The sequence below is a fragment of the Ceratotherium simum genome, chromosome 6 (assembly GCF_057802395.1).
Source record: "Ceratotherium simum simum isolate JZ-2026a chromosome 6, ASM5780239v1, whole genome shotgun sequence".
NCBI classification, from domain to species: Eukaryota; Metazoa; Chordata; class Mammalia; order Perissodactyla; family Rhinocerotidae; genus Ceratotherium; species Ceratotherium simum.
Window position 1 is genome coordinate 223,013 of NC_141905.1, and position 23,480 is coordinate 246,492.

General features: G+C 51.6%; 1 protein-coding gene across 1 annotated transcript; it reads right to left on the reverse strand.

Moving 5' to 3' along the window:
- Positions 1-2,385: 2,385 nt before the first annotated feature.
- On the reverse strand, positions 2,386-19,736 carry MAT1A (methionine adenosyltransferase 1A). The gene is made up of 9 exons (XM_087431765.1): positions 19,485-19,736; positions 15,803-15,880; positions 14,873-14,995; positions 11,895-12,007; positions 11,332-11,475; positions 6,866-7,084; positions 5,558-5,740; positions 5,090-5,223; positions 2,386-4,416 (listed from the first exon to the last, which is right to left on the reverse strand). Exons 1-9 carry the CDS (start codon positions 19,576-19,578, stop codon positions 4,314-4,316), a joined length of 1,191 nt encoding a protein of 396 aa, XP_087287891.1. The 5' UTR covers positions 19,579-19,736; the 3' UTR covers positions 2,386-4,313.
- Positions 19,737-23,480: the final 3,744 nt, after the last annotated feature.

Genomic DNA, 23,480 nt, shown 5'->3' on the forward strand with positions numbered 1-23,480 from the left:
CTCTATTTGTCACCTCATTGTCATCCCACGTTCACTTCTAATGTTGAAACACTGAAATGCTGAGTGATTGTTGTATAACTCCTCACAGGCACAGTGCTACACTCTTAGCAAGTGCTTTTAAAAAAACACAAAACTCTGTTGAATAATTGTAATTTACATCTCTGGGCACCTGAGCCTGGCACAGAACCTACCAGAGGGCAAGCAGGATCCTCGTCTCTTGCAGAACCTCTTTGTTAAGGGGAATCATGGGCAAGAGAGATGAACACACCTAGAATTCATTCTCTGCTCCTACAGCCAGCACCTACTCTGTGCCAGACCCTGCCCTAGAGCCAGGCATGAAACAGCAAAGATAGCAGACAAGGTAAGACCTCAACAATTCCAGGTCCTGAGGTGGCAACAGGCATAAACAAGCAAGTACTGACATCCATAAAGAATGACAGCCTTAGATAGCCCATGACCAGAAAAGATGATGTTGGTCACAATTTATGGAGGACGTTTGGGAGTGTCTTTCTGGAGGGTGATGTGTGAAAGCATCAGAGGAACCACCCAGTTAGAGAAGGGAGGGTGGGTGGGTGTGGAAGGAGTCATGAGGGGGATGGGCCCCAAGAAGGTTAAACAAGGAAATATGTATTTACACATTGTGCTAAACACTGAACAAGAAACTAAAAATGGAAGGGAGTAGAAAAGAGAGGTTTATCAAGGAACGGGCTTTTCAGAAACAGAAATTTCATCTGAAACATCAAGGATTAGATGGAGCATCCATTTAAAGACAGGAAAAGAGTACCACAGAAAGAATGGCACGTGCAAAGGTCCTGAGGCAGGAAGGAGCTGGCCTGTTTGCGGAAGCCAAAGGAGCTAGGGAGTCTGGAGTAGGGTGGGGAGTGGACTCCAGAATGAGGGCAGACAGACAGGCACTGGGCAGGCACATGGGCCGGTGACAGCTTAGTCATGCACCTTGAACTTTATTCAGAATGTACTAGAGGTACTAAAGGATGACAACTGGGGTGAGGAAGATGGCCATATTTATATTTTCTTAACGACTCTCCTTTTCCCAGGTCATCGACGACCTCCACATGGCTGACATCACTGGACACTCCCGAGGCCTCACATCATCTAGCCCATCAGTATCATTTCTCATAGGGGACCCTCCCTCACCCTAGAAACAGTCTTCCCTTGGCTTCCGCCCTCCTGGCTTTCCTCCTACCCCACCAGCCACTCTCTCGTCCCCCTGCTACATCTCCACAACGGCTGACACGTGGGGCTCTGTGGCTCACAAGTTGCTTCTCCTTCTTGCTCTCACTAATTATTTGGCCTCTTATGCCCACAAAGCCCATTCTTTTACCAGCTTCCCTCACAGGCAAGCATTCCAATGTTCCGTGTGTGCCTTTTTGTTTGTATGTGTTCTTACAGAATGTGTATTATTTTCTAAGAAAAATATTTTATTGCATAGCCAAGGCAGTGGCTTCTCAAGGCATAGATCCTGTCTCAAGACCGTGGGACCCTCCTGCCTTGCGCCTTTGGCCTTCTCCTCCTCTCTCTGCCACACTCTGAGGTCTTGGCTGCACTCCTGCCCTTCCTGGCCCCCAGACCAGCCTCTATCACGTCAGGGTCTCACCAGAGCCTCCTCACACAGGCTTTCCCCTCAGCCTGTACCTGGATGCTTCTCCAGCGCTGACTCCTTTCCCCACCACCTGCTTGTAGGCAACAGCGCAGCCCCACCCCCACCTGCTCCAAGCCTTCACAACTGCCTCTCTGGGGCTACTGCAGGGACAATCTTCCCAGGAAAACAAGCATGTTAATTCTCCCCACCAAATGTGTGACAGGGAGATGTGCCCCCATTTAAAGGTCTGGCTCGTCTCTGCATTCCAAACCCTTCATCCACTCCCTTCATTTGATTTCCCTCATTCAACCACTCGACCAACACTGCCAGCATGCCCAGCTCAGGCCAGTCATACTGCGACAACACGCAGGATAGGGCAGCAGAATGAGACACTGGTGAGGACGAAGCGCAGCAACGCCTGGGGATGGAGAGAGGACACCTGAAGACAGGCACTCGCCAGCCAGGTGCCCTCCATCACATCCCTATCCCTCTTTGGGCCTCGGGGTTCCTGCCTGTCATATGGGTTTCCTAGGAATGTCTGCCTTGGTGGAGAGCAGTGCGGAATGAACACAGTAATGCAGCGACTCAGCACAGTTGCTGGCGGACGAGAAAACCATACTCCATGGCGGATGAGCCCCACGTGGATGGCAATGGGGCCCAGGTGGGGACGCTGGGGAGAGGACACGCTTTGCGAGGGGAGGGGGAACCAGGCAATGCTACCTGGAGGGGAGGTTTCTGGGCTTGCAGACAAGAACAGCATAGAGTAGTTGCTCCTTGGGTTTTTATTCACTGTCGTAGCCAGAACTGTTAACAAATCAAGGCTCTAGTTTCATATTAACAATGTTGACAAAAAAAAATCTTGTTTATTTAGGGGGTGGGGAAAGTATAAAATTCTGAATTTTCACTTCAAATACGGCCTGAGTAAGAGGAACTCAGGCCCCTGCAGACCTGTGCCTCCCTCTCCTGAGAGGAACTAAGACTGCTGGGCAACCAGGAGCCCCCCACAGAGACCAGAGCTTCCCATGAGCACTGAGTTACGGTCACTCGGCTTCTCTCTCTGCCCTGAAGAGCTGCCTTTCCCCTAATGGAAAGAGAAAGCCTCGAGCCCAGACACAGGCTGTCTGCTCCCCAGGTGGGGCTGCCTGTCCCCACCAGAACCAGCACTGTGTACCCAGAAAGAAGCCCAGTGCCCACTGTTCTCCTGGGGCCCATGGAGCCCCCACTCGAGCCTGTGGTCCGGGGAACCGGGGAGAAGGGACAGATGCAGCTGTCAGAGGCCCAGCTGAGGACAGCTGGGGCAGGTGTGCGGGCCATGGATGGAAAGGGAGACCACTCAGGCCCCTCAGACACAGACCTGCCCCCCAGAAGCCACCTGGCAAATGCAGAAATCTCCTCACGACACCTCGTCCACCACTAGGAGTTAAGCCCTGCCACTTGGGTCACTATTTAACCTTAGTTATTTGGGCCCTAGGACTGGCACCTCTGGAAGGGGGGTCTGAGGGCTCATTCGCTTACTCCAACAGCACTCAGACTGCAGGGGGCACAAAGGTGGACAAAGAGAGAGAAAGACTTGAAGACTCCAGTCCCTTGTTTAAGGGGCTGGCTTCTGGTGCTAGGACAAGCTGCTTCTCCAGCTCCAGGAAGCCCAGACGGGACTGGACTGCACTTGGACCACTGACCACAGAGGTCTATAAACCCAAGCCCTGCATGTCCCTGAGAGGTCAGGGGCTGGGATTATATGGTTGCTTCTTAATTCCAAACTCCAGCCCAGTCCCATGGGCCAGGATAACCAGCTCACCCTGAAGTGTCTTCTGAGAAAAAAGAGGCACGAGAAACAGTCCTTTGCAGATCACTGCCCAGGACTCACCACGAGCAACCTCAGGCCTTCAGAACAGAGGGCACAGCCTCACCTCACTCTGCTTCATCATTGCTCGGGTCTGTTCTGGCATGAGATGGGGCTGGGGAGGGGTGCACGGGCTCCCGAGGCAAAGCTCCTGGACTCACGTCTAGGCTCTGACACACGAGGCCGTGGGACCTTGTGAAAGTTCCCTAGATGATCTGTGCCTCGGTTTTCCCATTTATAAATGGGATAACACAAGGTGTTGCCTCATTGTGTTGCACTGAAGAAAAAATGAGATCAGATTAGCTCAGCCCCTGCACAGTGTAGACGCTCAGGTGACATCAGCCCATCCTTATCCCTACAAAAGCCCAGCCTGGGAGGGCCTGTGTGGAGGCCCTCGCTCAGGAGCTGGCCAGACTGAAGGGAAGGCCGGGCACACCCAGGCCCACACGGAGCCTCGAGGTCTCTGAGATGCACTAACCTAGCACACGCCAGGGGAGGAAGGAGCTGGTCAGGGGCCAGGCTGCGGGGAGAGGTGAGTGAGGGGATTTACTCCTGACAGTGGTGGTTTTTCCACTAAATGAACATTGCCTTGGTCTAAGGGAGAGGCAGGGGAACATCATGACTATCGTCACGAGGAGATCTGACCCTCAGCACCAGGAAGACCCCTGCCTCCTGCCATTCATGATGATGACAGGATACAGCTAAATCCAAGGGGCCTAGCTGTGCCGGGGAGGGGGTTGGGGGGAAGGCACTCCCTGGGTGGCAGTCAGGGCCCAGGGTCTGGGAGATCTGAGAGTCGGGATCCTGGAGAATAGGAATGATGGCCACCCAGAGGCCTCCGGGGCGAGGCCAGGGCCAGCTCCACCAGCTCTAAAACACAAGCTTCTTGGGAACTTCCCACAGGAACTCGCTCCTTCCGAAATGGCCGTAGCAGGCTGTCCTCTGGTAGATGGGCCTCTTCAGATCCAACTCCCTGTACGTTCGGCAGAAGAAAGGGTCATCGTACATGGAAAAGCAGCAGCATTTCTTCCTCTGAATTCCAGCACAGGAGTAATTAACAGGCTACGACAGTCTTGTGTGGAGTGTCACCACTCACAGAGCGACTTCCCACATATTTCCTGTCTACGCCACACCACATCTTACGAGGTGACTGTCACGGGCCTTAGGAAGCAGGTTCAGAGGTTCAGGGACAGCCCAATCCCACAGACGCGCCCAGAACCAGGGTGTGAACTTGGTCCTTGCTGTGCCGTTCTCCTCTCCACTCCTCTGACCAGGCCCGGGCCAACATCAACACAGCCAAGCCCGAGAGAGCAGGGATGGCACGAGAAACGAGAGCAGAGGGGCCGGGCTGGCCGACTCAATGTTCAGGCATTCCGCCTTATAATTATTTTTATAATAATTATAAAAGGTCCCCCAACCTCTTCAAAGATGGCCCACTGGAGTTGGTATCTGCTGGGACAGCCTCCTTTAACCTAAAAACCAGACACGCTGCCTTTGGGGTGTGCACTGTGCTGGGCCGAGAGCTTGAAGACCCTCTCCTTCTGGGAGGCTGGAAATCCTTCTTTCTGATTCCCTTTCAATTGAGCTGGGCCTCTGGGTGAGGGGGAAGGAAGGTCCCACCTAACAGCAGTGGGACGGCACTTTACCTGACAATGACACCAGGCCGAAGGTCAAAGTTGTTATTCACCACATCCAGCAGCTCCCTCTCTGTCTTCTCAGAGGTTCCGTAGGTGAAGATGGAAATAGACAGTGGCTCAGCCACACTAATGGCATAGGAAACCTTCCGGAAGAGACCAGGGTCAGAAACAGCAGCCTCCGTGCAGGGGTCCCTCCTCACAGAAACCTCGATGTCCTCAGGAAGGGGCAGCTGGAACCACACATCTCTTGCCCAACATGCTCCCCACCTTGTCTGCCTAGACTCCGTGCCACCTTCATGGCAGGCAGTCGTGTCCCTGCCCCGCCCCTGAAGACTTTTGTTTTCCCTCTCCCAGATGTTCAGGGCACTGGCCACAGCGCCCAACACGACACACAGTCACATCCTTTGGCAAAGTGTGTGCCCTTCCCCCAGGCCGGCGTGTCCTTACTTGGGGCAGAGTTGGCAGTGTCCGACCCACCTGCACGAGCACTCTCCGGCAGAGCCCAGCTTTCACCAGGGACTTGGCCACCCAGCGGGCAGCGTAAGCCGCCGAGCGGTCCACCTTGGTGTAGTCCTTCCCGGAGAAGGCCCCACCACCATGCGCTCCCCAGCCGCCATAGGTGTCCACGATAATCTTACGGCCAGTGACGCCAGCATCCCCCTACAGAGGGAGAGGGAGGAGATGAGAACCAGAGCCCCAGATGGCTGGAGGAGGGGCAGCTGGAGTACTGTGATGGCCGCTGGACTACAACTTGTAAAGGGTGCCCTGAAGCTGCGTGGGGGTGTTTTCCAAAGGCCCCATGGCTAGGAGTCAGCCAGAAACCCTGGGCTCTAATCACAGTTCAGTCCCTGACCAGCTACAGAAGTTGGATGATGTGTCAGAGCCTCATCAAAAGTGTAGAAGATGGGCCGCTGGGGTCGCAGCCACTCCTCATGCCTCTGTGTCATGAGTTGATCGCAATGGAGAAATCCAACTGCAGGAGGAAACTGGGCTGCAATAAGTACACATGGGCTGTGGCCCAGCTGGTGCCGTCCGGCAGACGTCACGGTGCCGTTTCCTCAGGTGTCTGCTCTGCGCACCACCCATCAATAAAGATGTTGGGGAGGTGCTCTATGTTAAATGATTTGAGGAAAGTGCATATTGTATCCCCTCTTAGAGACGCACAATTCACAGTAGTATGTTGAGGTTTTGGGAAGTCCTGTAGGAAAAAACAACAAGCTTTCTTTCACCCCGGGTTTCTGCACTACATGCGGACAAAGGACCCGTTATGGGGGCTGTGCTTTGTGGCAACACACCCACAGCTGAGGCCCCCAGGCAGTGGTCGGCAGCCTCTCAGAGGTGCTCTGCCCATCTCCATGTCCTCATTCCTGTGGTGCAGGAGGAAGGGGGCAGCTGGTGTCCTCACCTAAAACACTGCCCCGCCTCGGCGCCCACCAGAGTGGATGGTAACCTGCGGCAGAGGCCTGGTGAGCACCGCCGGGGGAAGGTCAGTCATCTGCAGTGAGAGTTAGCACGGTCGCAGGAGCAGCAGCAGCTGGGGCAAGTGTGAGGTGTCTGGAGTGAGAGGGCCAGGCGGTACTCCGTGGAGGATCCTGGGGACATGTCCCCAGTCCTTCGTGTGCTGATGGATACACAGCAGGCCCCACAGAGAGTGAGCTCACTTTTGCCCAGGCCCAGGCCTGGCTGCGTCACACAAAGCTACCTCCTGCAGTCCTTGTGCTCAGGGAGGTGAGCAAGCCCGGTAACAAAGACGAATCAGGGCCTCATTCAGAGACGAGGGCGCACCTGGGGACCTCCGATGACAAACCGCCCGCTGGGCTGCAGGTGGTAAACGGTGTCCTCATCCAGGTACTTGGCAGGCACCACGGCCCTGATCACCTGCTCCTTCAGGGCCCTGCGCATGTCCTCCAGCAGGATGCCCTCGTCATGCTGCACAGAGATGACGATGGTGTGGACACGCACAGGGATGACGGCGCCGTTGTCCTGTACGTACTGAACTGTCACCTGTCGGTCAGAAGGGCAGGTGGAGACAGTATGGGGCCCTGTCCCGAGCTGAGGACACGTCGCTGCCAGGCACAGATACCCAGGAGGCAGGCAGGGCTCCCAGGAGCCAAGGGGGCCCTCCATCCTCAAAGGACCTTCAGGAAATTTAATCTAACACATCCTGGTATTTGGATAATTGCCCAGAGTTATGGGATGACTGGGAACGAGGCATAGGCTATTCCCACCTGTGACCACAATTAGTGCCACCTGGAGCCTCAGCTTTGCTAGAATTTCCTCTCTGTGACCCACTAGGTTCCTCTCCTTCTATCTCAGAGGGTTCTGCGTGACAACAAATATCCCCCTGGCCAAAGCCCTCTCTTGACCCCCCCATAGCCCAGGGCCAGGGCAGCCCAGGCCCCCACCAAGGAACACAGGGGTCGACAGGCCACACATCAGCTGCTCCAGCCCCAGGGGAGGAGCTCTGGAAGCCTACGGGGCTGGCAGACTCGCCTGCTGTGGGGACCGACTGAGAGTGACTCCGGCCAGGGCGGCTGAGATGGATGGAGCTGTGAGCTCTCGATCACCAGCCTCTGGGTGTTTTGGCAAAAGAAAGGAAAAGCAGAGAGCACCAGAGAGAAGGAAGCTGCCTCAGGGGCCTTGCAGGTCAGACCACAGGCACAGATCTAATACTCATTTCCACCATGAGGGTCACTCCTGGGTCCATTCGATGCATTATCAACTCATATCTAAGCAAGATGCATTATCATCTCCACTTTACAAATGAGAAAACAGGCCTACAAGAAGCCAAATAACTTGCCTGAAGTCACACGCCAGTCAGTGAAAAGCCAAGGAACCCAACCCTACTCTGCCCGACCCGGGAGCTCATGTCACCCCACACAGCACAGGCAGAATCACCGCCACCTGTCCCGTCCTGACATATCAGTGCACAACAGAGCCCGAGGCCACAGCCTGCTCTGACTGGTCCTGAAGGAGCCCGGGCGCCCTGGGCTCGCAGAGCGAGAGGGAAGAGACGGTGAGGATGGAGGATGAGGCTGGGAAAGAAACCGGCACTGACAGCACGAACTGCACGCTGGAAACCAGCCGAAAAGCTCTGAGAAGCTGTCACTAGCCCTGTTGTAAAGACACCTTGATCAAGATCACACAGCTAGAAAAGCTGGACTCTGACCTGGAGTCGTCTGGCCTGGTAGCTGGGGCTCTGCCCAGCAGAAGGCTGTCACCCAAGACCCTGAGGAATATGCTAGAACCACAGGCCCACTGCTACCCAAAGCATGTGGACCCACAAAAGCAGTGGCCAGAGGGGCTATGGGGTATGGGGCCATGGGGTGTGGGGCCTGCAGGAGTGCAGCTATGCCAGCTAGCCTGGGAGGGACACTGGCCGGCAGGCACAGCACTGCTCCCTGCCCCAGGGCCTCAACAGGACCAATGGGCAGCAAAAAGTACCTCCCTGGGGCTGTGCCTACAGCAAGACCTCTGCCTGCCCAAGGCCCTTCAGATGTCCATCAACACTTGACTTGCTTCAAACTCCTGCCCTGTGTCCTGCCTGGTCTGAAGAGCAATAGGGTGGGGTCCATAAGAAAGAAGAGAAAGAACCCTACCCACACGATGCCTGATCCTAGTGAGACAGGCAGATGGACACCACCATCTGTGAACTGAGAGCAACCCTTCACTGCCAGACTGTGCATACGGGCCCTGTGAGAGGGAGCTGGAGTCGGGGCGGAGGGGTCCCAGGAGGGGAGGCCCTATGCCAGCTCTAGGACCAGATCTGCTACATGCAGCCTCAGGAGAAGGCTCACATCCTAAGGAGCCGCTGAGGCCCGCCTCCACTGCCCCCTGCTCCCCAGAGCTCCCACTCTGCTGCAAACCCCCAGCAGTGTCCTTGTGGAACCACAGAACTGTGGCAGAGCAAAGGGCCCCAGGCATCGCTCTTATCTCATCATGTCAGCAAGAGGTGGGGAAAAGATACACCATGGAAAACACAACTCTGACCAGGTACAAAAATAGCCATCCATACAGCCACTCAATTCTCAGTATCAGCAGCAAGAATTTGTTCAGGTGGAAAGATTCAAACTGTTCACAGCCAACACTCTGCTTAGATGATGAAAATCCTTTACCGACAGGGCATAGAGAAGAAGGCCTAGAAATTGCTCCTGGTACAGTGCTCCTCACAGCAAGGCAGCCTCGCGAGGGGCCCAGGGAGAGCTCGTCAGCAGACCCACACCCGCGCCCTCTCCAGCACCAGCTGGCTCAGGGCCCACCTGCGGCAGGGTAGTGAGGCAGACTTTGGTATCCAAAATCCCATTTTTAAGAGAATTCAGTATATCCTCACAGGAAGGAAAACCCTGCAAGAGCCTATCCCCACCACTCCTCTCATCCCCGCCGCTATCTAGACTTGGAAACCTTCTATTACTGAGCAAGACGAAGGAGGCCTTTCCCACGTCAGCTGGTCTGACAGGTGGAGCCTCTAGTCCTCACTCGCACACATGGTCACTCCACTGACTTCCCCCCGTCCCTGTTCTAGGGTTTCCTTTTCTGTGACGCTCCCCCTACTTCTCATCACAGCATAGCTCAATCTACAGGACGGGGCAGGGAAGCCAACAGCTGCAGGGCCCTTTCTTTTGGTACCATCACAAACTTCATATTTTAGCTCTCATGCTCCACAACCCCAAAGAACACTTGAGGAATGCTGGCAATTCCACTTCCCACCTTGGGGGTCATGTGGATAACATGAAAAGTCCCAAGGAAGAGTACGCCGTAGGCCACAAGCACACTTCCTTGCCCCAGGTACAGCCAGTAGGCAACCTCTGCCCTGTGTGGCCTTACCTCAGGGTGAGGAGGAGGCACCTCTGCGCAGCTGCAGTAGCAGCACTATGTGAGCTACAAAACCACGTGCCCCAAATTCCAAGCACAGTGGCAAGAGAAGGCCCCGTCTGGTGGTGGCCAGGGAGACCACGAGGAGGTAGGAACTCGGCGGGCCACTGATGGATGGGTAGGAGGAACCAGAGAAAGATTCCGAGTAAGGGTGTGCTCCTTACACCTGGGAGCACAGGTGTAAAGTGCTAAAAAACAAGGGGAACATGAGAGAAATCACAGGGATTGACACAGACGGGGGAAGGGAGGCAGAGGCAGGTGAAGGAGGAAAATAAGAGCCTTTGAATGTCAAGAATAACAAGCAGGGTTTCCCCCACAGGAAGCAGAAAGTTGTAGAAGATTCTGAGCAGATATTAGGAAATTAAAAGTGAAGCTCAAGAGGGATTTCTGGCGTTTCTGGGCAAGCAGAACCCCAGGAGGGCACGGCACTGATCCCGGCCCAGCCTGGGAAACTGGCTGGAGCAGAAGGGATGCTCTGCAGGACAAACGTGGAGCACAGGCAGAGTGGAGACAGGAGGGCACCTGGCGGGACTGGGGAGGAGCTGGCACTCTGCTGCACTCCCTCCCGCTGAGGACGAGGCAACAGTGTGGCTGCACACAGCGTGCCCCAGAGCACATTTGTTTAGGATGAGTGAGAAACGGGGCTGGTGATTCAGAGAGACCTGCAGGTGGAAGATGTGGAAGCTCTGAGTGTGCGGAGGTGGAAACTGGATCCACAAGCACGGCAGAAGGGGAAGAAGCTGCTGGAGTGTGGAAGAGGAGCCAGGGGAGACAGCCCTGGGGAAAGGGGCCCTTGGGGTTAACCAGGGCAGCACGTGGAGAGCAAAGGTGGAGGAGGCCCCCCACGCATGCTGACACTTGATCACTGCTGGCCTTCAAATGGAGACGGATGTCAACATGGAGGGAGCAGAGGTCAGGGCACAGAGGGGACAGAGGGTCAGAATCAGCAAAGGTAAAGCCTTTTTACGAGAAACAGAGAGAAATGGCCGCAGAGAGATGCAGACAGGACCTGTTCACACTATTCAGGCCTCGCTGGAGGTGGAGACCTGTGTCTGCGGACAGGCAGTGACCGAACCTCTGACACAGTTAAGAAGTAAGTTGTGCAGAACTGGGGAATTGCATTACCAGAGTCAACATACGCTAAGAAGGCAAAAGAAATCTAGAACTGTTGTTTCCACTTTTCTGTATTTTTGAAATTTTTCATAATAAAATGTGAGGGGGAGAAAACATCTATTTCAAATAAATAGTTCTTTTCAAAATCAACAATTCTGAGTGCCCAGACTGAACACCCAATCTTCACAATGACAAGAAGCGCGAGGATCTGGAGGTGCTCCCAGTGTGTGTCCAGAGCTCCATGGGAGGTGGAGGAGGAGGCTCACCTGAGTCTTAGAGTCCGGCCTCAGCCAGGGGAGGACCCCAGAGCGCCGGAGCTCCGCCATCCGGGCGTTGAGTCTGTGAGCGAGGATGATGGTGAGGGGCATGCACTCTTCTGTCTCATCGGTGGCATAGCCGAACATCAAACCCTGTGGGAGGAGAGAGCCCGAGAGCAACACTGCTCTAGACATCAGGACAACTTCTTTCAAATCTAAAACTTCATGGCACTCCAACGTGAATCAGGTGCTTCGTGTGTGCCACATGTGCACCCGTCACTGTGGAGGGGAAGACGTGGGCCCTGACCCTAATGCTCTGGGAGGGGGAGACAAGCCCCAATCGGGCGTCAGTGACCACAGCTTTCCACAACCCAGCCATGCCCTCGAGTCACTGCCCTGAAGCAAAGGTGTCCATCCCTCTCCAGGCATGTACCTCCCCGGCGCTCCTGCTAGGATGAGGGGTCTACCCCACATAGGATTAACCCATTACTCATGAACTTCCCTACCTAGCTCCTCAACACAGGTCGGAGTCAAGGCCGAGACAGACTATCCCACACTCACTGCTCAGCTACCTGGTCTCCAGCACCGACGTCCTCTTCATTTCTGTCTAGATGGACACACTGAGCAATATCCGGGGACTGCTGCTCCAAAGCCACCAGCACGTTGCAGGTCTTGAAGTCAAAGCCTAGGCAGACGGGAGGGCAGGCCCGAGTGGGGACACGTGTCAGCAGAGGGCTGCGAGCTTTCTGGTGGACTGCTCAGTTCCTAACATGGCACGTAGCTTCAGGCTGGGTGGGTTCTAACTAGCTGGGATCTGTCTGGGCCCAGAGCCAAGGCTCAGAACGGGGAAGACCATGTATCTTCCCACACCATCATGTGGAACTCTTTAGTCAAAGAAAAGCCGCCACAGTGCATTTTTCTATACTAAATTATACCTTGCTTAAAAATTCATATCCTACACAGAACTGCAGTGTAAAACCCAGACAACAACCACAGCTGCTCTGAGTGAAGAGCTGGCGGGTGCCTCACGGCCCTGCCCCTCAGCATCTCCCAGGGGCACCTCCCAAAGTCAGTGTACTGGGTGAAAACCAAGGGCCCTTCCAACACCGCCACCTAGGAGCCCAGGTGTGTGCCTGCGCCAAGTATTCACAGACTGAATGAAGAGTGCACACAAACTCCCCGGAGAGACGCCCAGGGCCAGAGTCCTTGGATCCCGAGATGTGCACAGGGCCTGGAGCAAGACAGAAGAGCCACACCTCTGAGGCCGAGGTCCCGTCTGCCTGTCCCCCAGCTCACACACAGGTGGAGCGGGTCCTTCCCAGGCAGGCACAGCAGGCAGGGCTGTCAGGAGGTCTTGGCTGGCAGCAGCCCAGCCCAGGGAGCCGCAGGAAGGAACTGCTGTGCACAGATGGCTTGTTCTTCTTCCTGTGAGTCCTCACAGCCCTGCTGGACGCAGCTGCGGGGACTGCGTGAATGAGGAGCAAAACACGTAGGCGCCCACCACCAGGTCACGAATTAGTGACAAGCTGACTGTCACCCTCTTTCCAATCTATTCCCCTACCCATGCTGCCAGAATGGGCTTACAAAACAAACAAATCCAGATCAAATCTATCGTTGATGTACATGCTTCAGTGGGCACCTACTGCCAAAGGAAGTAAGACTAAAACTCCTCAGTTTCACCCCACACCTCCCAGCTGAACTTCAGCCAACATGAGCTGGGGTTTAGCCTTAAAACACGGCAGACTTTCCCACCTCCACTAGGACCCTCTGCCTAGAATGCTCCTCCCTTCCCCACACACCCAAATCTGACAAGCTCTCCGGTAACGTCCGCAGACCCGCTGCAGCTCATCATTGCACGCTGTCCATCGACTCACCGCGGGCACTTCCCCTCATATCATTTAATGCCAGGCAGTGCCCCCAATCCAGGAGCACCAGATCACCTCTGTCCTTTGCAGCCTCCTGTTCCCAGTGAATGTTTTTGAATGCACAAACCAACGAACAACCTTTAGAGAGCTGCCAAGGACTCACCAACTGTGCATTAAACAACTCTTCATTTTACCTAATCACTCACTGTCTAAATAATGAATCTTCTCAGCAATGAAAATCAACCAAGGGCTCCAAGTGACCTGGAAGACGGACTTGAGGAGACTAAGGGCTTGGGAAGGGCAGCGGGCCCAGCAGCACTGTAGCACAGGGCAGTGAGGAGCGGTGAGCCCGAGGCCCGGCTGCTGCGGCCTTTGCACTGCGTGGGGCGCCAGCTGGGGCAGACACGCCGACAGTCTGGCACCATGCGCCAACAGCAGGGCTGGGCTCTCATGGCTCCCTCTCTAGGGGGCATTACCTCCTAGGAAATTTCCCTGCCGCCTAACACAGAACAAGGCTTGCTCCTGAATAAAGTCTAAACGTACGTCACCAAGCCGACTCTCCAGGCAGAACAGGTAAAGGCCCTGCATGGTAACGGGTCAGGAAGCTGCTGCTCTGGGATGAGGGTTTCCTCTAGAAATACCCCATGTGCCGACTGGGAGAATTACCACGTACTCACTGTTCTCTTCCCAGTGATTCTTGATATACCTCCAAAACTTCCATGTGCTCAACTGAGTCCTCTGGGTGAGTCAGAAGGCGGCTGCCCGGAGCTCCTGTGTGTCTGTGCCTCACGCAGCAAGACACTCTCTCACTTACAAAGGTGTGGGGCATCATCCCCGCCTGCCCTGATCCACAAAGATGCCACAAGTCTCCCGGAAAAACCAGGAAGTGGAATGTCAGCGTACACAAGCCCTCAGCATCTGGCCTCACGTCCTTCGATGCCCCTCCAGGCTGAGCCGCTTGCTGGCCTGCCTGGTCTCAGATGGTGGGATCTGCTTCAGGGCCCTCAGTTCTTTGCAGCTCTCGTCCCTGCCTGATCACGGAGCTCCTCCTCAAGCCCTGCCAGGGCCCGTGCCCTTTCCCAGGGTGTTAGGCTCCCACATTCCTGGCCCTGGAGCCCACCTGGGCCAGCCTATCTCCTTCACCTGCTATCAGGACCAGCTCTGGACCAAGTCCTCTTTTTCTTTGTCTGAATGGGGAGCAGCATAGTTCAGCAGAAAGCACAGGAGTCCCAAACAGGGCAGCCACTTAATGACTGTGTCACCTTATACACACTATTGACATCTCTAAGCCTCGATTCCCTCATCTGCATCAGAAATACAGCAGACCTCCTCAATCAGTTAGAGACCAGCACCAGCATCTGGCAGATAACACGCGCCAAGCAGAGGGCAGCCCCTTTTACTCAGTGCTTCTTTCTCTTCCAAAGATCCAAGAAGGCAGGACCTTAAACAAGACCAAAGTCAACAACCAATGGTCACGGGCTGGTTCAACTGGGCACCATCACGTAGGCTGCCATACTGTTGCCAGAGATTTTGACCTGTGGACCCTCACAGGCCAGTCTAAGAATGTTTTTCCTCCTGGTGCTATTTGCACTTCCAGAAGACCGAGAGCCTCAGATCTGACTCAGCGTGTGGGGCTCCCTCAGCAGAGACCAACAGGTACTTCAGATGCAGGGCCCTGCCCTCACCCTTGGCAGAGTCGTCATAGCCAATGTGCTTGATGGTGTCCCTCACCACCTGCTGGTAGTCCACCATGGCCACGGAGCTGATCTCCCCGCACAGCAGCACCATGCCCGTCTTACACACCGTCTCTGCAAGGGAAGGAGGAAAGTCGGTGGCCATGTGCCAGCAGACACCTAGACCTCTCACAGTGCTGATAAAGAGACCCACACGGAAGCTTACAAGGAACGGACTTTAGAAAGAAAATAATAAGGCTAATAAAAAGAGTAAATCCCAGCACGGTTGCTAACCATCTGCAAATGCTGCCTGAAGAACTAGCTTTGGAAAGAATTGGTCACACCTGAGCTTCCCACCCAGCACTTACTGCTTGTGCGGTCTTGAACAACTTACTTAGCCTAAGTCTGTTTTCTCAACTGTTAGATGAAGATAAGAAGACTGCTGTGTGGATTGAAGTGAGACAATGGTGGTCTGCAGATATCAGAAAGAATGCAGTCGACATAGGTGAGGCCTCTCCCACCCCCTTATTGCTAACTCCACATGGAGTTAGTTAGGGAGTGGGATCCTGAGCGAAGGACCAAGGCAGGCCAACCTTCTCTCCAGCTATTTACAAGCACCTCAGGGTGAATGCCTTCAGAGGGGCACGGTCCCTGTGTGCTCAAGACAGGGGCTAGGGTGGCCCTGGAGAGGGAAGGATTGGTCTGCGCAGCAGACAGGACAGGATACTGACTGTGAGGAGACTGCGGCTCTGGTCTCCATGCTGGGCACACTTGCCCTGTGACCTTGGTCAAGGCCCTGATTCGGCTGCACCCATGATGCCCCTCAGTAAAGTGAGAGGGCTAGACCTAACCACCTCTGGGCCCTCCAGGCTTCAACACAGGCAAAGGCTTTAAGCTCAGTCCACTCAGGTCTCCAGCAGGAAAGAAGGGGGCATGTCTTACCGCAGGCCACCTTGGCATTGGGGTCTTGCTTGAGGTGGGCATCCAGCACTGCGTCACTGATCTGGTCACAGATCTTATCTGGACATGAATGAACAGGTATTAAGAATCACAGAAATATTAGCTATAACATACTGAAATGTTAAAATAATTAGATATTTTGTCAGTTTACATATGAAATCTACCTAAGGGGACACTTTTTTTAAAATATAAGAAATTAGAAAATTTTGCCATTTTATTTCTTCCCACTTCTGTCTAATTTTAGATGATGTATATTATATAAACTCATAGAGTTCCCTAAAAAAAAGAAATATATTCCAAAACCAGTTCTAAGTGTCTACAGCAATTCGCACACACACACACAAAACACACATACTCTACTAACTAAAAAGTCTCTCACTCCTCAACAAATTTCCTTTAATCCTAATGTCTAGAAAAGTCCTAGAAATAAAAGTTAAAACAGCTAATAACGTCAGTAAGATTAGGTGCCAAGATGTGAAATCAGACGGGACAAACAATGCACTGCACCACAGGTTCCACAGGATGCAAGGCACCGTGTGTGGAGCACCATGCCCAACGCCGTGACTCCACCTGTAAGAACTCTATGACAGAACCTCTGCATGTCATTGCTGTTTTGCAGAACATTTCCATAAGCAGCTCTCAGATCCTCCCCATGGCCACTCAGCCACCTGAAGGCCGGACGTTCTATGAGTCATTTTCCCTCCTCAGTCATGGTGGGACGGCAAGAGCTCAACATGAGCTGGCACTGGATCGTACTCTTCGGCTATTTGCCTTGAATGTTGTACATGGTTGAGCATGCAGAGCACCAAATGGCACCGTGGACAAATTCACTCTTGCTTTTGTATGTGAACTGTAAACTGTCAATGTCCACAAATTCAGAAACAAAAGTGATCTACTGACACATACTACATCTTGTTTGGTGTTCAAAATACTCACAGAGTCTACTCTTAATAGATTAATGAGCTTTTTCCAGCTTTATCGAGATATAATTGATCTGCGAAAAATCTGCGTATAATTAATATATACAATTTGGTGAGTTTGGACATATGTATACATTCCTGTTACTATTACCACAATCAAGGTAATACACACATCCATCACCTCCGAAAGTGTCTTTGTGTCCCTTATATTTTTTAAGTTTTTAAATTAAGAATCCAGACCCAGAATCAAGCAGTTCTGCTCTCAAAGCATATATTAGGTTCTATAATGAAAAATGTTAATCTGCCATTAAAGGTGAATTCTCTAATCTTTCCTTCAGAAATGGCTACTAAACATATGTTTGTGTTTTCCTATCTGTCCTCCCCCCAGTGGCAGATCCCGGCTGTAAACCTACGCTTCTCTGAGTCCAGAGCCTCTGCACACCCACCCACGACAGCCTTTGCAGCTCAAATATCCACTCTGGGCCGAGCCATCAGGACTCCCAGGACACGCTGACTGTGGAGGACTCTGCTTGTTTCAAGGACGTGGGGCACATGTTCCCAGTGCACACAGGGAAACGGGATGAGGGATATTAGGAATAAAGCTGGAGTGGAGCAAGGGTATTAGGATAGCTCCACAGACTGAGATAATGCCTAAGGAGGCCCTTTCTGAACTGTTTCTGTAGGCTTTCAAAATTTCTATCAATATCACTTAGTAGCCTTAAGATAGCCAAAAGCTGGTTTTCTTGGAAGTTGAAAAAGCAGCATTAACTTTATCTTTCTGGTGGAGAGGAATTCAGCACTGGAACAACAAGCAGAAAGTCACCAAGCCTTAGAAGAAAGTCAAAGGGGATCAGACAGACTGAGGGTCTGCCATCAATAGACACAACCACCACCTGATTGGCTGGAATTTTCACTCTCTGTCCATTGAATACATTGCTGTGTGAATGATGGGACCGCTGGCCACCACGTGCCAAAGCACCACTTCCTGCAGGTGGAGCAAATCCTACATATATGGCCTTCTCCTAACCCATATATGATCTTCATAAGCCAGGGAGCTGTCCAGAATGTGTCAGACATAGCAATGGATCTGATTACAAGTACTGTAAACCTAGAAACTTTATCTATAAAGTTATGCACAATGAAAGAGGCTATTTACATTGAAATGAGCTAAGTCACACATAAAACTCAGTTTAATCCAAGGCATCTCAACAGCGGCACTATGGACATTTGGGGCCAGAAAATTCTTCGTTGCAAGGGGATGGTCTTGTGCATTCAGGATGTTTAGGTGCATGCCTGGCCTCTATCCACTAAATGCCAGTATCACATCCCCTCCCCACATAGTTGTGACAACAAAAAATGTTTCCAGACATTACAAAATGCCCTTGGGGAAAAGGGGCAAAATCGCCCCCAGCTGAGAATCACTGGCTAAAGCATATGGAAGGAGTGGCACTGATATGTCTAAAGCTGAGTTACAAGGTTTGCAAGTTAAATCTCTTTGAGAAAGAACAAGGATGAGGAAGATGGAAAACAAAGTAGACTTGGTGATAAGTTACCAAAAACTTCAAATACCCAAATGAATTTTGAAGAAGTAGTTAAATACATAAATCAGTATGTCTAGCCCCTAGGGTTCTCCTTGCAACAGTGGCTTTCAAAGTGTGGTTCGCACACCAGCAGCATCAGCATCTCCCGGGAATTTATTAAAAATGTAAATTCTTGAGCCTCACCCAAGACCTACTACATCAGAAACTCTGGGGGTGGGGCCCAGCATTCTGCATTTTAACAAGCCTGCTGGGTGATGCTGACACTCCCTGAAGTTTGAGAACCTCTGTCCTAGAACTCTGTCCTCGAGGCTCTGATCACGGTCTTCGTTGTCACCACAGAGGCCTCTCTCATTTCCCCATTTCTCAAGTCCACCTACCTTTCAGGGACCAAAACAATGCTTGACTTTCCTTGCTCTTCAGGAAGTCACCTGCACTCCTCTGAGATCATGTATCTGAGATTTCCAGGAGCAGAGACCTATCTCAGCGCCTACTAGGATGCGCTGCACCCATTTCTAACCTGCATGTGCTTTACACGTAGGACTTAGGGACCCACAGTCTGCAGGGCACATTCTCTGTTGACTTGAGTTGCTCATTGACAATAGAGTAAAGCTTTACTCAAAAACATATATACATAAAGTTTATATCTGACAGTGCATTTTGTACGTATAAGATGTTTAGCTAGCCAACCGCGCACTCTCTGTCGCAGCCCCACCACACTGAGAGGCTGGTGCCGGGCAGCGGCAGGGACCTTTGGCCTCATTCCCTTACAGTTTATCATTTGCATATTGAGTGACTGTTCTACAAAACTTCAAATCAATAGAATAAAAAATACTTCATATTGTTCCTCCAGAGATCCCTTATAATAACTAACACAAATTGCTTTTAAGACCTCTAGTTGGGGGTGGCCCAGTGGCACAGTGGTTAAGTGTGCACGCTCCACTTCGGCAGCCCAGGGTTAGCAGGTTCGGATCCCAGGCACGCACTGACGCGCCGCTTGTCCAGCCATGCTCTGGCGGCGAACCATATAAAGTAGAGGAAGATGGGCACGGATGTTAGCCCAGGGCCAGTCTTCCTCAGCAAAAAGAGGAGGATTGGCAACGGGTGTTAGCTCAGGGCTGGTCTTCCTCACAAAAAAAAAAAAGACCTCTAGTAAAAGTGACTCCCTCAATACAGGCTGCCATCGGTCCAGGACAACCTACTTACCTGGGTGTCCCTCTCCTACAGACTCTGATGTGAACATGAAGCCTCCTTCTGCATTTAGAGAATGGTCACACAAGCCATCCACCGGTCCATTCATCTTTTCACACTTCTCCACTCTGCTTCTTCAAGGTAACAATTTTAATGCTGTCACTTTGCCTGACTTTTCTTTCTTTCAACCCAACAGGCTTGCCTTTGGCAGAGCCACTGGGATCACTTCTGCCTAACTGCCTGTGAGCACTCGAAAGTAAGGTGAGGATGGGTGAGAAGGGAGGGAGTGAACATGGATGTGTCACTCCCTCCAACTGGTCAGAGCTTGCTCCTCAGTGACTCCTATATATGGAAAAGTGAAAGTGCCTGAATAATCATGTGAGCAGGTTGGAGGAGTCCATTTCCTGGGAGGGGAGTCTTCTTACCTTGAGGAATTTCAGTCCTTAGCTCTGATTTCCCAAGCCCTAAGCACCTGGTCAATGTGTGGTGAAGAAGGCGACACAGACTCTGCAGAACTGAAGCTCCTCTGGGACTCTGCTTCAGCTCTGCAGCTACTCTCCACATTGCTCCAAGGTTACCAGCCCACGCTGGTGGGGAGGGGACTGTGGCTACTCAGGAATAATAACAGGCGGCAAGAACTCTTTCCCAGAGAGACGGTTTGGGCTAAGATTGCAGCACAGGCAGCGTTGGCTGTTGCTGCCCCCACGCCTCCCCCTCACCTCGTCTGGACAGGGCTCATCCCCTTCTTCTACCTTCTCAGAGCAAGAGCAGCACCTGTATTCTGAGTCAGCTTGGATATTACACAACAGATTCATTTTAGAGGAAAAGATTTTGAGTCCACATTTTTCTGCGAATAGAAATCACCTAAACTGTCAACTTCTCCAAGATGCTGGTAGTCACATTAACAAGCAAGACGTTAAAAAAGTATCTGGACACGTTACAAAGAATGTTTTTTGGAAATGGACTCTTAAGAGACAGATTTATTCCAGGGAAATTATGAGTCCAGTTTACCAAGCTTCCAGATGATCAGGTAAATATCTACATATTCAGTCCTACACACTTGATAAAGATCCTGCTCACGTAATCCTCCATTATTTTTGCTTTGACCAAGAAGAGAAGTAGACAGGATTATATCATTAACCAATTCATGCTCTAAATGACAGCATCTCTCACTTTAGTCTCACCCCCTCTCAAATTTAGCTGCATCCTCAGGCCCCAGGAACAACAGGGAATTGAGATCACAGAGAATGAGAACGGATGGAGAAACTGGTTCCCACTAGAATGCGATAAAAAGTAATCCACCAAAACTTCGTGCATCAAAGACTGAACTGTGGGAAGCAAAACGCAGGATGCAATAGCCCCAGCTAACACCTCTGCTGACCAAATCCCTGCTGTACTGATAGTCTGAGCCTGTAAATGAGTATTTTCTGGTGCTCCAAATCTCATGTTTTGTCATCTGGTCAGCAGTGGCAGCACTATCTCTCCAGGGAATTAAAACTATATTGAAGTGACATTTAACATACACTTGTTTACTCAGAGGCATTTAACAAAGAGAGAGCTGGAATGCTCAGGCACAACACTGCTGAAAGTTCAGAGAAGAAAAGGCCACTGGGAAGGGATGGAAAAATGAGGAATCAAATAGGGACTTTACATGACGTAGCCTTGTCCTTGTCAGCACACAGGAATCCTCCTGTTTGCACTTAAAATATTTCAACATCGCTGTCCCTTTGTAAATTTCTTCTGGGTACACTGGCTTCTAACCTGGAGGCAATATGAGCTAATGTTTAACGTGAACTGCAGCCCTAGGGAACCCTAGCAGTTAGAACCATAGCCACTATGTTCTAAATTTGCATTAAGAGAAGATCAAGTTCAAGTATCAAGTACTCATCAAGGTTCCTAGAGCAGCAAGAAGTCAGGAAACAAAGCAGCCTAACTGCCCTCTGAACTCCACGATAAACAATAGCATGGTGGGGTGGAGAGGCACCAAGGGGGAGGCCCTGTTCAGAGAACTGGCACCTTCAGAAACGTGCAGGAGGCTTCTGCAGCCTGGACACAAGTTCAGAGTGATGGAAGGATCTGGAAGTACCCATCTCACATATGAGTCTGAAATGACATCCCTCCAAACACGAGGCCACCTTGTCTTCTCCCAGCAGATCAGTGTTACCAGGAAGCACCCAAGGCACGGGGGCTGGGAGCAGGCTTCAGGGCTGGAGCCCCGAGTGCCTCCAACCTACTCTACCCCCAGGGGCAGGCTTCCTCACCTCTCTGGCCGCTGCTTCCTCATGGCTAAAGCAGGTTAGATAATCACCCACCTCACAGCATTGTCGTGGGAACTAAATGAGATCATTCAGGTATGTGAGTATTAAGCATAGTGCTGGCACACAGTAAGAGTTTAATGAATGTTACCTAACACTGTTTTACTAAGCACCTTCTATGCACATATACATGATTTTTTTCTAAACAAAAATAGGTCATCGTATACACATAATTCGTATCTTGCTTTTTTTTTCCACAATATACTATGGTCCTCTTTTCACATCTCTACGTACGGATAGACCTTATTTTTCAGTACTTGAACAGTATCCCACAATAAGGATACACCACAAATCTCTGAAGCATTCATTCCGCAACAGCTGAATACTCGCAACTTTCCAACTTCTCTAACTGTTTTGTGTCACTAACACGTTGCAGTGAAGATACTGCTTCATTGGCATGCTTTGAACAAGGCCCCGGCAATGCTGAACTAGCCAAAAGATTTCCTTTTTGTAATAAATGTTACCAGTTAGATGAAAGAAACAGCACTTCAACCAAGAGTTACAGCAGTAGCTTCAATCTGCCCCCTCAATCTGCCCCCTTCAGAAAGAATTGGCAGATCTTGACAAAGGGGTAATTACTTGCAGAGCTGAACCCACAAGGACTTCATAGCCCTAATTTGCCATCATGAACTCAAATTAACGCATCCTTTACGCACAGACTGTCCCATTCTCCCTTACACATGAATTGCCCTAATGCCCCCACAACCCCGACTGATTACCCAAGTCCAATTCAACGTGCCAAAGGCCCACAGCTGATCTCACTTCCAAGCAGCAACCCTCAGCTCTGAATCTTCACTGACAAGCCTCTGAAGAAACTTGGCATTAGAGACAAATCTCACTTCCAGTCAGATTTACCGCTGATGAATCTCTGGATGTAAAATACCAGACAGAGGACCACGTTTCCCGTGAGCAGTGTGTGTAAGCCACACTGGCCAGTTTCACAAAGGAGCTCTGAGGGTACCTGATCCCAGGTAACACCACGAGGCAGCAGAACTAGCGGAAGGCACCCGGCCTGATGGTGCCCTTCGCCGGCCCCTGCACTGCCATGCCCAGGAGCTGTGCCACAGGCAGAAGAAAGGGCAGTCTTGATGACCTAAAACTCTGGATGCAGAAGTGGAGTGTCATCCACCTCTTAAATGCTGTTTAAGTGCAAACATTTATAAACTTTGGTGAGAAGTTTCCCTAACTTAAATGGCATAATAATCACATGGAATATTTTCAAGAAGATTTATTTCTTTTGCCTTCATTAATTTAATTGAAGCATAAACTTTTCCCACATATATCACCCTAGAACATGAACAACTTATTTATGAGAGAAAGATACAACTGATTCAGACAGTAGAGTTTTAAAATTTTAGTTAATTTCAGCAATATGTGACCTTCATTCAGTAAAAAGTCCAAATAAGCATCCCACCTACAACAGCTATTCTGAAAGGAAGAAAGAAATGTGGAAAGACTTCAGGGAAAAGGTAGAACGTGAGCTGAACCCCAAAGGAATCACAGGATTTTAAAAGTCAACAGGGAGAAAGGGAGGCTCAGATGGTGGTGGGCGGGGTGGTACTTCACCAGCCAAGAAGCCACCGCATTAGTCAGAGCTGGTGCAGAGGAGTGTGGCTCCTACTCCACTGGGGGTTACTGGGCAGGGAGGGAGAGGGCTGGACAGCCAGGCAAGCCAGAACCTGGGACTCAGAGCAGC